General features: G+C 38.8%; 1 protein-coding gene across 2 annotated transcripts in view; it reads right to left on the bottom strand.

Moving 5' to 3' along the window:
* The window catches only part of svild (supervillin d), a 133363-nt gene that overhangs the window by 9846 nt on the left and 109648 nt on the right, over nucleotides 1–13869 (bottom strand). For both annotated transcript variants that reach the window (XM_052612193.1, XM_052612195.1), the window contains exons 14-25: nucleotides 8339–8494; nucleotides 8105–8241; nucleotides 5935–6082; nucleotides 4232–4377; nucleotides 3944–4119; nucleotides 3479–3617; nucleotides 3102–3399; nucleotides 2525–2782; nucleotides 2217–2424; nucleotides 1902–2035; nucleotides 1422–1577; nucleotides 1144–1287 (exon numbers count right to left, since the gene is read on the bottom strand). In XM_052612193.1, coding sequence (XP_052468153.1) covers nucleotides 1144–1287; nucleotides 1422–1577; nucleotides 1902–2035; nucleotides 2217–2424; nucleotides 2525–2782; nucleotides 3102–3399; nucleotides 3479–3617; nucleotides 3944–4119; nucleotides 4232–4377; nucleotides 5935–6082; nucleotides 8105–8241; nucleotides 8339–8494 — 2100 coding nt within the window. The remainder of the gene's footprint in view (nucleotides 1–1143; nucleotides 1288–1421; nucleotides 1578–1901; nucleotides 2036–2216; nucleotides 2425–2524; nucleotides 2783–3101; nucleotides 3400–3478; nucleotides 3618–3943; nucleotides 4120–4231; nucleotides 4378–5934; nucleotides 6083–8104; nucleotides 8242–8338; nucleotides 8495–13869) is intronic.

The raw sequence follows: 13869 nt of genomic DNA, 5'->3' as shown, positions 1-13869 counted from the left end.
CCGGACAAACGCCAGTCTCCCTTTTTTGCAGAATGCGATATATCCTCTCAACCAATCACAGCGCACCAATGTAATGGCGGTGCTCTGAATACACGCGGCATCCTAGTTTGCCTCATAAACTTTGTACTTTGTGATCAACAAACAAGGGCTGCACAATAAATTGCATGTGATTGTCATGCGCATCTCGTCAGTAAAGCTGATTCTGTTATTAATAGTACCGGTAAATCTCCATCACGTGTTTTCAGATAGAAATTATTCAGATGCATTTAATATACAGAGCCATAGATCACTCACAAGCTGTGCTATATCGTGTTCATAAGAGGAATCACATTCGATTATGATGACCATACTGCGTAGCTTGTCAGTGTTTTTATTAATGCCATTTATGTTTTTGTTAATCCAGCGTATAGCACTAGTCAACTAAATGAATGTAACATGGCAAAGATGTTGAGTGTAATGTAAATGCCATTTTGGAATTTCTGTGGTCTAATTTGATGTTGTTCATGTTCTTGTTCATGATTAAATTTTATTTTATTGCTGTAATTAATTTATAGCCTTAACAAGATGACCCACTGAATTCATTTTGGAAGTGTTGACTGATGAATCAATTTTTAGTCCAGTGCCTGTACCGTATTTTTTCAGACTATAAGTCGCACCAGTCCAAAAATACATCATGACGAGGAAAAAAACATTATCGTCTACAGCCACGAGAGGGCGCTTTCTCTATGGTGCACAGTTGTAGACTACAGGAGCACTGAGCATTTTGACCAGCCAAACTATGAAAAAAAGTGGGACTTTATAGTCCGGAAAATATGGTATATAAGATTAGTATTGACCAAGTTCAGAGGCTGTCATATGTGGATCAACTTACTATTTTGTTTATTTTCATCAGTAAAATAACTTTCATATTGATTCAATGGATTTATTGCATTTTGAGAAAATAAAAAGTATAATAAAACCTGAATTAAAATGTCTAAATGTTATTATAACCTAAATATGCTATGTGAAAGTTTGAAACAGAAAATAGTGGTTTTCATTTGGCACTTTCTTAGTAAAGAAAACATTTTTACTCAAAAAAAATCTAAAAGGATTTATTCGAACCAAACTCTTCATATATTACTTTACGTATGGGTATATCCTAACCTTGGCAGTACTGTAGTGTTGTCTCCATGGCACACTTCCTCTCATTGTCCCAGCGGATCTTAGCCGAGCCAGTACATTCTGTATCTTCTGGCTGCTGTCCTTGCCACAGGTACACTTCCATCCTGTTATCCACCAAGAACAGGGCTACAGAGAACAAGAAAGATAGAGAAACAATATAAACTTTTGACACCGTATAATGTGAAACACATGATACAATATCAATATCAATTCACATTAAAGAACCCATGATTACAGTCACATTTAATGACATTATATACCAGGCTGAGGGGCTGAATACAAGTTCTCCTGCAGGAATGGCATGGCCATGACAGTTCCTATCACCTGGGCGGGCCCAAACAGTTCCTCTGCCTGAAAAGTCCCACCGCTGGCACTCAGACGGAAAAGACATGGTGTGAAATTATACTTCCCTGGATCTGCAAGTAAAAGGTGAATTTTATATTTAAAAACATAACTGAATCAGATCAAAATCACACAAGCTCATGGGCTCCACTTCAAAACGTAGTAGGTTGCCTACACTGCCAGCATGTAAAGGCGTCACAGCCATATAAAAATTGCACAGCGTTGCTTATTGGTGCACAATAGAGTGTTTAAAATAAGCTTCTTAGGTTTCATTTCAGATACGGCCTTCCTCTGTCAGCAGTAGATGGCTCACTAGATTAGGAACAAAGCCATGGCATTGAAAATGTATGCTATAATAACAATTTAACATCAAGAACAAAGAAACAGACTGTTTGTACCTTGCAGCATGCAGTCATAGGCTTTCCTGTCCTGCTTGCCAAGAGCATCCCAGAATTCCTTGGGCTCAGTTCCTTCCTCTATTTCATGCACTTTCAAACTGCTGTTACTGTTCAAACCCAGCTCACAAGGACAACTGTAATATGCATTTATACACAAATCACCATAAGGTTATAATTTCGGTAAAGAAATTAGGGCTGTTATGGTGATTTACTACTAATCACGGGACCGGCTTTACTGATGCACATGACAATAGCATACGATTAATTGCACAGCCTTCAAAGAAAGTGTGTGTCTGTATGGATAAATCTGCTCACGTTTGAGTGAGGCGCTCCACTGTCCTCTTGCCCACTTTTCGGGCACCTGGATGAGACTTACAGCCGTGCCACAGGTAGAGCTGTCCCTTCTGTACCCCCAGCAGTAGCAAACTAGCTCGAGAGCGCAGACTGGCACAACAGCACTCTACTTCAACCAGCAAGCCTTCCATCTCTGTCTCTCCACGCACACAGAATAAACGCCAGTCTCCTGACAGGAAAACAACATTAAAATCACACATTCACATGCAATTGTTTTAATTATAAAAGAGGTCTGGTGAATTTTGCTGATTGTTGTCTTCAGTTATTACCCGTGTTTTTGGAGCTATCATCCCTGGAGCCCCGGTGGATGACTAGCCCTCCCTGGAAGAGTTGGAGGAAGCAGGGTGGTTCTTTTCCCTGTGTGACCAGCACTTGCGCCCCCCTGTGGTTGCCCAGCTCTACCGTCATAAGGGCAGATGTGCCACGCCCACTGACACTAGAGTGATGTCCCTGCCAAAAGAAACATGCTGTGCGTTCCCTGCCTGGGCCAGCTGTACTCATTTCACCAGGCTTTTGTCTCTTACCCACTGTGAACACATACAATAAAATATTTATCACCTTATTCAGCCATTTTCACAGTTGATACAATTGCTGAGTCCAAACTGAATGTGATTATCAACTTTACCTAGCTGGTCTTTTTTCATCATAAAAAAATCTAAATAATATGCATATATATATATATATATATATATATATATATATATATATATATATATAATTATATTATATAAATATATAAAAGAATTATATTATATAAATATATAAAAGAATTATATTATGTCCACCAAGGCAGTATTTTTGCCTTAAATATAGTAAAACGGCAATTAAGTACCATGCCTTACTCACCAACATTAGTGACAGAGTATTTCCAGCGAATGACATAGGTATCCCCTTCATGCAGTTGACCCACGCTCTCTGGCGGTATCTCGAAGTCATCAAACTCACGTATGTGCCATGCATCCACAGCTAAAGTGGCCAGCTCAGCCTGCCGCCCATCCTCAGACATGACCAATCCATAACCTCTCTGCACATCCACACCCTCCAGCACCATCTTCACAGGGCCTGGGGCTCCTGCCAACATCTCTATAACATCACACGGCTTCAGCTCTGAGTCACTGGTGGGAAGGAGCTGACTGACTGGACTCTTGAGGAAAAATTGAGAAATATTTACATAGGACAGAAGAATGTTTGGAAACCTTTTTGAGTGTCTTGCTATGTGTTACCTTCACTTCCTCCACCACTGGTTCATCCTTGGGGGGCTTCCTCTCTGCCCAGTCTAAAAACTTCTCTTTGAACAGAGCAGTTTCATTGTGTTCTGATAGCCGGCCAAACAGGGCCCAGCTCGGCCTGCCCTCACCTTTTCTGCTCACAAACAATGACACAAAAAAGAAAGAAAAGGAGTATGATTCTCATGAGATTTGGTTCAAGTAACAGTTATTGAAAAACACAAAGCAAAATAAAAACAGAATACTTCACCAGTAATATGCTATAATCAAGTTAAACCACTTGGTGACAGTATTGTGATTGTTATATTTCAGTCTGTTTGAGAGGAAGTTACATTTGTCCTGGTTTCATGGCTGTACTTTGGAGTTTTTGAGAGCTTAATTCAACCACTCTTCTGAAGCTCAGGACATCACATACAAATTCTAACTCCAACAGAGAACATAGTCAGTGGAGAGGTCACTCACTTAGGGGTGTCTTTATTAGCTGAGGAGGGGTCAAGAGGGTTGACCCTGCAAGTGCTGTAGTCATATGTTCCACTCCAGATCTGTTTGCCCAGCTGTACTGCCACCTTCCTGTCACTCAAAGGAACATCCTTTCCTGTCCAGACATACACCTCGCTACCGAAGTCAAACACAAGCACCTGCCACATATACACCGAGTTAAGTTCTATAAGTAATATAATGGGATCAAGTACAAGACACACAAACATGCACACATTGAACATTCACAACAAGAGCCTATACATGTCACACCTCTTTAGAGTTAAGGAGAGACACAGTAGGGATGGACGCACAGGCCTCCTCATAAGGAATCAGCTTATCTTCCACAAGCCTGTAGACACAGTTTGACTCCACTACAGCACTTTCATACAGTTCATCTTCCTCCGGCTCCCCTGCACCTGGTAAAACACACACAAAGAAACATATATATATATACATATACATACATATATATATATATATATATATATATATATATATATATATATATATATATATATATATATATATATATATATTAGGGGTGTAACGATACGCGTATTCGTATTGAACCGTTCGTTGGAGTAATTAATTATATTTGAAAAAAAAAAAAAAGAGAGAGAAAGAAATATAATGATATGCGTTCAACAAGGTAGCCCAATAACCCAAACAACGTAACAGGCAACGCCCCTGACACTCCCGAAGAAGAAAAAAACACCATCTTATATGTTTATGTTAGGCTACTCAGCAGGCGCTCGCTCACTCAGTACGCGCTGAAGGCTCGTTGCAAAATAGCCAATGCGTTTAACAGACTAGAAATGAGAAGATCCTCCAATAACCAATAGGTCTGGTGTTTGGGTGCACTTTGGATTCCCTTTAAGCTATAATGGTGATGGCAAGAGAGTGGTGGATAAAAAAACAACGGTATGTCGCATCTGCAACATGACAGGGTACACCAGCGGGATTACAAAAAAAAACAAAAAAAAAAAAAACAGCGGGAATATCTGGGATATATGCGTCAGTACTATCTGGGAAAAGACGAAAAAAAGGAGAAACATGCACGCAGCAAACTATCCCTGCAGCATTTAGACACTATAGCTTACAGGGAATCCAACCCAAACACCAGACCTGTTGGTTATTTTAGGATCTTATATTTCTGGTCTGTTAAATGCATTAGACATTTTGCAACGAGCCTTCAGCGCGTGCTGAGTGAGCGAGCGCCTTAGGGGCCGTTCACATATCGTGCCTAAAAACGCATGGAAAACGCTAAGCGCGTCTTTCTCCTCCTTTCCAAAGCGCTCGGGCAGAAGCGCTCATGAGGCGTCTGTCTTTGCTAAGCAACAATGACGTGCTCTCTCCATGAGACGCGGAAATTTCAGCGAAGGATAAATGGATTTGCAGCTCTAAAAATCGCTTGCAGTAGCTCTGCTACTGAATTTATTTCAAAATTGCAATCCATATACAACTATGATCAGCTGTTCCTTCATCTTGGCTGAGCTTTCAACGTTGTTACGGGAAAGGATGAAGCTGATTGGTTGGTTCTTGTCACATGACCCGCGGTGCGCTTGCGGCATTCTGAAAAGTTGAGATGTTTTTACATTTTGCTGTATCTAAAACGTATCGAACCGAACCGAACCGTGACATCAGTGTATCGTATCGAACCGAACCGTGAATTTTGTGAACCGTTACACCCCTAATATATATATATATATATATATATATATATATATATATATATATATAAAAAAAAAAAAACACTGACAAATATCTACACATATTTAAACTGGAGAAGCTTAAAATGAACTTGATGAGGACAAACTGAACTTGATTATGCGATATGAGTGAATTCTGGCCCTTGAGTCAATGGTATGCTTATACACAATTACTAATGAATGAGTCTGCTTATAGTGAGTGAAATATTGTCACTTAAACACTGGTGTTCATTATACAAGGCCTGGCAGGTTATGTTCCTGTACCTCTGTAATCAACCTTTCCTCCCAGCAGACTCCAGAACTCTTTGGCTGAACGGTTGTCTGTGTTGATTCCCTCCTCCAGCACAGTGACCTGGGGAGCTTTGCAACCCAGATCTCTCTTTGTCTGGACGTACTGAGCCATCTCTGAGCCCTGACAAACACACATAAAAAACAACTTCGAATATGAGCACAATTTGCAATTCAACCTTATTTTTGACCACTTCTTTTTTATGGTTTATGTTTTTTTTATGTACAGGTGCATCTCAATATATTGGAATGTCATGGAAAAGTTCATTTATTTCAGCAATTGAATATTGTAAAACTTGTGTATTAAATATATTCAATGCACACAGACTGAAGTAGTAAGTCTTTGGTTCTTTTAATTGTGATGATTTTGGCTCACATTTAACAAAAACCCACCAATTCATCTCAACAAATTAGAATACTTCACAAGACCAAAATAAATAAATAATAAAAATACAAAAAATGAATAAAACTTTTTTTTTTTTTTAGTGAACTGTTGGCCATTTACTGTACATGTACTCAATACTTGGTAGGGGCTCCTTTTGCTTTAATTACTGCCTCAATATGGCGTGGCATGGAGGTGATCGGTTTGTGGCACTGCTGAGGTGGTATGGAAACCTAGGTTTCTTTGACAGTGGCCTTCAGCTCATCTGCATTTTTTGGTCTGTTGTTTCTCATTTTCCTCTTGACAATACCCCATTGATTCTCTATGGAATTCAGGTCTGGTTAGTTTGCTGGCCAGTCAAGCACACTAACACCATGGTCATTTAACCAACTTTTGGCAGTGTGGGCAGGTGCCAAATCCTGCTGGAAAATGAAATCAGCATCTTCAAAAAGCTGGTCAGCAGATGGAAGCATGAAGTGCTCTAATATTTCTTGGTAAACGGGAGCAGTGACTTTGGTTTTCAAAAAACACAATGGACCAACACCAGCAGATGACATTGCATCCAAAATCATCACAGACTGTTGAAACTTAATACTGTATTTCAAGCAACTTGGGCGATGAGCTTCTCCATCCTTCCTCCAGAGTCTAGAAACTTAGTTTCCAAATGAAATACAAAACTTGCTCTCATCTGAAAAGAGGACTTTCGACCACTGGGCAACGGTCCAGTTCTTCTTCTCCTTAGCCCAGGTAAGAAGCCTCTGACGTTGTCTGTGATTCGGGAGTGGCTAAACAAGAGGAATACGACAACTGTAGCCAAGTGCCTTGAAACATCTGTATGCCTTGACCCCAGCCTCAGTCCATTCCTTGTGAAGTTCACTCAAATTCTTGAATCGATTTTGCTTGATAATCCTCATAAGGCTGTGGTTCTCTCAGTTGGTTGTGCATCTTTTTCTTCCACACTTTTTCCTTTCACTCAACTTTCTGTTAACATGCTGGGATACAGCACTCTCTGAACAGCCAGCTTCTTTGGCAATGAATGTTTATGGCTTTCCCTCCTAGTGAAGGGGGCCAATGATTGTCTTCTGGACAATTGTCAGATCAGCAGTCTTCCCCATGATTGTGTAGCCTAGTGAAACAAACTGAGAGACCATTTTGAAGGCTCAGAAAACCTTTGCAGGTGTTTTGAGTTGATTAGCTGATTGGCATATCACCATATTCTAATTTGATGAGATAATGATTGGTTTTTGTTTTTGTTAAATGAGGGCCAAAATCAACACAATTAAAAAAGGACTAAATATTTAAATACAGTGTTTGTTATTTAAAACAAGTAAAAACAATATTCGGTACATTAATTAAAATCAAATATAAATATAAGATGAAAAACAAATAAAAATAAATTATGCTTTCTCCCGGAGTTTAAAACCCTGCCCACACCACTTTTGCAGTGTTAACCCAACACTGCAGTGCCACCAGAAATATGCAAATAAAAATGTTAATTGGTGTTCAGAAATGTACAGTGTGAGACTTCATCTAAAGAAAACCCAGGATAAACCCGGGGAAAGTGTGAAAAGTGTGAAACATGTAAAAAGCCCTGTAATAAATAAACTGAAGCACTAAAATTTCTTAAAGCTAAAAATAAAATAAAAAAGCTAAATAAAAAATAAAAACATAAGAGAAAGCAAAAATATATATATATATTAAAACAAACTAAAATGAAAAGAAAATGTAAATAAAAATAAAAATAAAATAGTAAACTAAAAGTACCTTGGCTTTTTCGATTACATTGGCAAATTCTCCACTCCAGAAGAAGCAGTATTTGGGAGTGATAAGAAGATAGCAGTCACCACTGTTTAGAGAGCGGGCTGTGGGTTCAACCAGACGCACCTGAATATGCCTCCGCCCTGCATGAGAAGTCAAGTATTAAAAGAACAACATACACATTTAGGATGTATAGGATTGATTTGAACTGATATTTTGCATGAAAATTGACCACTTTACCTTTAATGTGGATGAGCATAAGCTTGTGGAAAGGTACAGCGCTGTTGTTGGTCACCACCTCAGTGGACTTCACGCTCCGCAGATTGACTTTCTTGAAGTTTTCCTTGCTGGCCAGACCTGCCAGAGCAGCGTCTGCCAAATTTGAGTGCTTGGCCACTGTAGACACACAGAAGACACATTTATAATTAAATAAGTGTTATTTTTTGCTACATCACCATTTTAATTGCTACTTCAATAGTGAAGACAGGAATGTGCCACAACTTAAGCAGCATAGTGGCGCTGCTCTGAAAGCGGACCGGGCGTGTATGCTGGTATTTTATATCTATTTTTTTTTACTAGCTTTATTAGTTTGTTTTATAAGTCTTTATGTGATTGTGAGAGCAATATGTTACGGAACTTACTGGGAATGTGCGCAGGACGCTGTGTCTGTGGATAACCTTCACCATGTGCTTGCTAACAACTGGAATGGGTGCCTCTGACTCTCTACGAATCACTTACACCAGAGATATGCTTCTGTCGCTCGGTTATGCAAATCTTTCTTCCACTGTAGATCTGCTTGAAGCTATTACTACGGCCAGAGTGACACAGAAGACTGCAGAGGAGAGGCAGATGAGGGGTAGGTAAGACAGCGACTCCGGCGGACAAAGAATCGTCCACCTCAACCCTACATGATACGGTGTAATGTCAGGTCACTTCGCAATAAAATGAAAGAACTTCAGACTAACATCACAGGCTACTTTGAGTTTCAGGATTCCAGTCTAATGGTGTTCACAGAAACTTGGCTTCACAAAGATATTCCAGATTCAGCGGTTGAATTAGAGGGGTGTTCTCTCATCCGCGCTGATAGGAATCATACGATATGTGATTAATCGATGGTGCACACAATACACATTAAGAGATACAGTCTGTAACGAAAATGCTGAACTCCTATGTGTTAGTCTAAGATAATTTTATCTCCCTAGGGAGTCCGGGAACATTGTTATTTGTGCTGTGTATATTCCTCCAAGCGGGGATGCAGCAAGAGCTGTTTCCCTCATCACCGACTGTGTCCATCATCAGCTGCAGTGAACTCCAAATGGCAATTTTTATTTTGGGTGATTTTAATCACTTTAAATTGGAACATTTGCTTCAAGGCTCTGGACAATAAGTCAATTGTAAAGAACGTGTCAACAAGATTTTGGACAAATGTTATGGCAACATCAAAAATGCCTTTACTCCCAAACCTGAGCCATTTCTAGCAAACTCGGTCCACAATACCATAAAACTAATTCCAACCTTTAAGACTATGCTTAAGCAAAACAAAACACAGATCAAGCCTGTGTGGTCAGAAGACAGTAAAGAAAAACTTAAAAGGATGTTTCACTTGCACTGACTGGAGCATCCTCCACAGTTTAAATATAGATGATGAGTCAATAACTAGCTTTATCCTTTTTTTTGGTTAGAAAATGTGGTGGAAAGTCATGTGACTTGCTCATGAACCTAGTCGCACTTTAGTAGAGCTCCGTACATTTGGCCCCTTTTTGCTGAATGTTTTGTTTTATTTTAAGTTTTATTAATTAATAATACTTTCCCAGATGGCTCACAATCGGAAAAGGCAGGAGTTGTCTCCGTCGACTTCTCAGTTTAAAAATAAATCCAAGCCACCGACCACGGGCGATATGGTGGATAAGATGGTGAACACTGTGGCGCACTTTGAGGACATTCTCAGAAATGAGTTGATAGCGATGTGGAACGTGTTAGTTTCTCACATGTCAGTTGTTCAGTCACTATGCTCTAAATTGGATCTTCTTTCAGGGGAGATGAGAGAACAAAAGAAAGTGGTCACAGATCACGATAGGTGAGTAGCCGCACTCAAGCAACAGGTTTTGGACTTACAGGATCGCAATAGGTGCAGCAATCTGCGTATAGTTGAATTGCCAGAAAGGTTACGAAAATCCTATTCGCGAAATAGACTGTATTTTATTTTCTACTTTATCTTCAGCTGTTCGTGATGCCAATATCTGTTCCTTATTTTTGTCGGATCATGATTAAATCAGAAATAAATTTGCTGAGTTCAATGAAATAAACCAAGGTTCTGTGAATGATCCGCGGACACTCTAGACTCTCAATCTGACTAGAGATGATCAACGTTGTTTCTCATACAATACACTCAGCAAAATCATGGAGGTTAGGAACTTAATTCATTACTGAGGTCAGGGGGCAGAATTCCTTATTCAGAGATCTAGGCAGAATTACTAATTTCAAGGAAGTAGACCATGGCACCTTTTAGCTTAAAGTTTGCTAATATTTCAGCAGTGAAATCCCAATCTGGGCTCATTATGATAGACCCAAAAGACATTAATATCGCCTTCCACACTTTTTATTCTTCCCTCTATACTTCTACTGATGGTGACCCCTGAGTCTTTTGCATCCTTGATTTACCTATGCAGATTTGGATTACCTGGCAGAACTGTATCTGGCAGATACCTGGCAGAATCTGTATGCCAATCCATCAGCCTCTGTTCTCACAGGTTCTGTTTGCTCTAACCCATTCTTCATACATCAAGGTACTTGTCAGGGTTGCCCGCTTTCTCCTCTGTTATTTGCCCTATCCTTTGAACCCTTAGCTCAAAGCAGTCAGACTATCTGAAACTATCTCTCCAATAATTATACGGAATACTCTAGCATATTTCTTTGTTTGCAGATTTCTTATTGTTTTTGGAGAAGCATTCACATACTATTTCTCATGTGTTTAATTTATTTGACCATTTTGGATCTCTCTCTAGGTTAAAAATTTATTTAAGTCATGTCCACTTCCCTTCAATTCTAAGATGTATCCCATTTCCCTTTCTGTATCTATTCCATTGGTTCATAACTTTAAGTATTTGGGGATAGATATTTTTCCTTCCCTGCAGGAAATTCTCTTAAAAAAGCTATAATAGTATTCTAGACAAATATCTACAGATTTGGAAAACTGGCCTAATCTTCCTACTTCTCTTCATGCTCGTATATCGGTGATTAAAATGAATGTTCTCCCACATATACATTTCTTTTTTCCATGATTCCACTCACTCCACCGGTTGGCTATTGAAAAAAACTTGATGGAAACGTCCTTATATTAAACTGACTAACTAACAACGAAGTTACATGGAGGTCCTTCTTTTCCCAACTTTAAACTGTATGCTCAAGCCTTTTCCCTCCACCCTTTTTCAGGTTAGTTTGATCATGACACTTCTGTGTATTGAAGAGCAATTGAGGAATCTATTGTTTATCAGTATAAATTGAAGCATCTTGCTTTTTCAGGGGTTCTGTTTATTGTAAATCTTGGTTTGGTGCATTATATTGGCCTTACGGGCATATGGGGTGCCTTGGAACTCTCAACTGTATTCATCCTTTATGCAAACTAATCCTTCCCTCTGAGGAATCTCCCTCCTCTGCTGCAGTTATCTATCTCTTTCTTCTTGAGCATTCACACCAACCTTTATCTATGACAACTGTTTGGACTAAAAATCTTAATGAGGAGGTGCATGTTTTATTTTCGGATATAGGGAATGTTTCAATTTTCTTATAAAAATACTAACCACCAAATGATTCATTGGAAATTGCTTCATAGGGTTTACTTGATGTTTTTATATGAATCTGCCATCTTCTCCTTCTGGAGTGCAATCTCTGTTCACAATTATTTTTTTTTGCATTTTTAAATATTTGGGAGTGCCTCTCTCTTTCACCTTTTTGGACTCTTTCACAGGACCTATCTTATTTGATGGATACTGAGATATGTTTGACTCCATGCCATTTTTTCATGAATGACTATTGGGACCTCACCTTGTCCGTCAAACAAAGATGTTTACTGTTAGCTGCTCTGACAGCACCAAAAAAAAGTTGCTAGTCAACCACTGGAATCCTCCTCACACAGTGGACAGATGAACCCAGACTGTGTATTTGTGGGACATTATCTTGATGCACTGGTGTCAAAAGTATTCACATTCATTACTCAAGTAGAAGTATAGATAATAGGGTTTAAAAAGACTTTTGTAGAAGTTGAAGTATAAACTCAAGCTTTTTACTTAAGTAAAAGTGTAAAAGTACTGGTTTCAAAACTACTTAAAGTATAAAAGTAATGTAAGGAGGAAAAAATCCATTAAGAAAAAAAGCTTAGTCCATGCCACAGGGGCCTATTGTGCACAACCCCATCTTCTCAAAAAACTTTTTTTCTAAAAGCTATAGGTCATAATGACTATAATTTTATATTAAAATATTCATATTGAAAATGTTGTTCATGTTGGGATGCACTAGGCTACCTGTTTCAGCCGCATATACTACTTTGATTATGTTTTTCTTACCTTTCTGGACATGGACAGTATACCGTACACACAGCTTCAATGGAGGGACTGAGAGCTCTCGGACTAAATCTAAAATATCTTAAACTGTGTTTTCCGAAGAAAAAAGGAGGTCTTACATGTTTGGAACAGCATAAGGGTGAGTTATTAATGACATAATTTTCATTTTTGGGTGAACTAACCCTTTAAGAATAACCCTAAACTAGTTTCTCTCTCTCTAACAGCATTAGCTCAATGAAATACGTCTTCCTTCCGTTAGAATGAATGTTTTCCTGCCTTGCTAAATGTTGGGCTCGTGATCAATAAGTTGTATTTGCCTCAATCTGATTCAGTAAAGTCAAACCGCAGACACTGAGCGGAGTCCCGCGCACTGTGAGGCGGGAACAGAGGATTCCGCTTGGTCTTAAAGCCTTCCGCAAACGCTATGTTCATAAATAATCATTTTTGGAAAATAATGATTCATTATTATTGATAATTTGTTCTTATGATTAGGTCTTGTGAAAATAATAATATGGGCTGCGAAAAAATTATGAATACAAAGAGTAGTGCTGCTGAGTGCAGACATGTTTCAGCCCAGTAACATGAAAACACATCGTTCTTCACAGCCAAAAAACAGACCAAATTCAGTTCAGCTGGAGGGGGTTGGGTTTTTTGGGGGTTGTTATGTATGGCTTATGGGGGTCGAGATAAAGGTGTGAATCTGTTTCTCTTTCATATGGACAGTGTCTTATGAGGCTTTGACTTGCTGAACTGAATTTCTAGTTCTAGGCGTTCGTATGTTATATTCAACTAATCAGGGGTTTACATTAAATTTACATGATCAAATCTTAATATATTCCGCACTCAAGCACATGCATTAAGTTTGCCACAAAGCACATGCAGAAGTAGCCTAATAATTGTGAAAAATTAGACATTTTATTCATTAATAAAAAAAAATTGTCGGCTGCAAGATGAAATTCACAGTGCTGGCTCTCTCCGATGAACATTCACAGATTACACAATTCATTTTCGTTTAAAAAACATTTCAAGCTTTCTGTGGATATATTTTTAATGTATGTGAGACACCACGATATTGTTTTAATTAAAAAATTATAGATCCATTATCAGGAAAAAAAATTAAAGTGATGAGACGGCGCCTCCCTGTCATTAATGCGCATTAACACTTGCACAAACACTTGAATATGAGCGTCATGTTTTTCACTCGCTCCAAGA

Source organism: Carassius gibelio, chromosome A12 (genome assembly GCF_023724105.1).
Source record: "Carassius gibelio isolate Cgi1373 ecotype wild population from Czech Republic chromosome A12, carGib1.2-hapl.c, whole genome shotgun sequence".
Classification (NCBI taxonomy): domain Eukaryota; kingdom Metazoa; phylum Chordata; class Actinopteri; order Cypriniformes; family Cyprinidae; genus Carassius; species Carassius gibelio.
The sequence above is the reverse complement of the archived record's forward strand: the minus strand, read 5'-3'. Positions and strand labels throughout refer to the sequence as shown.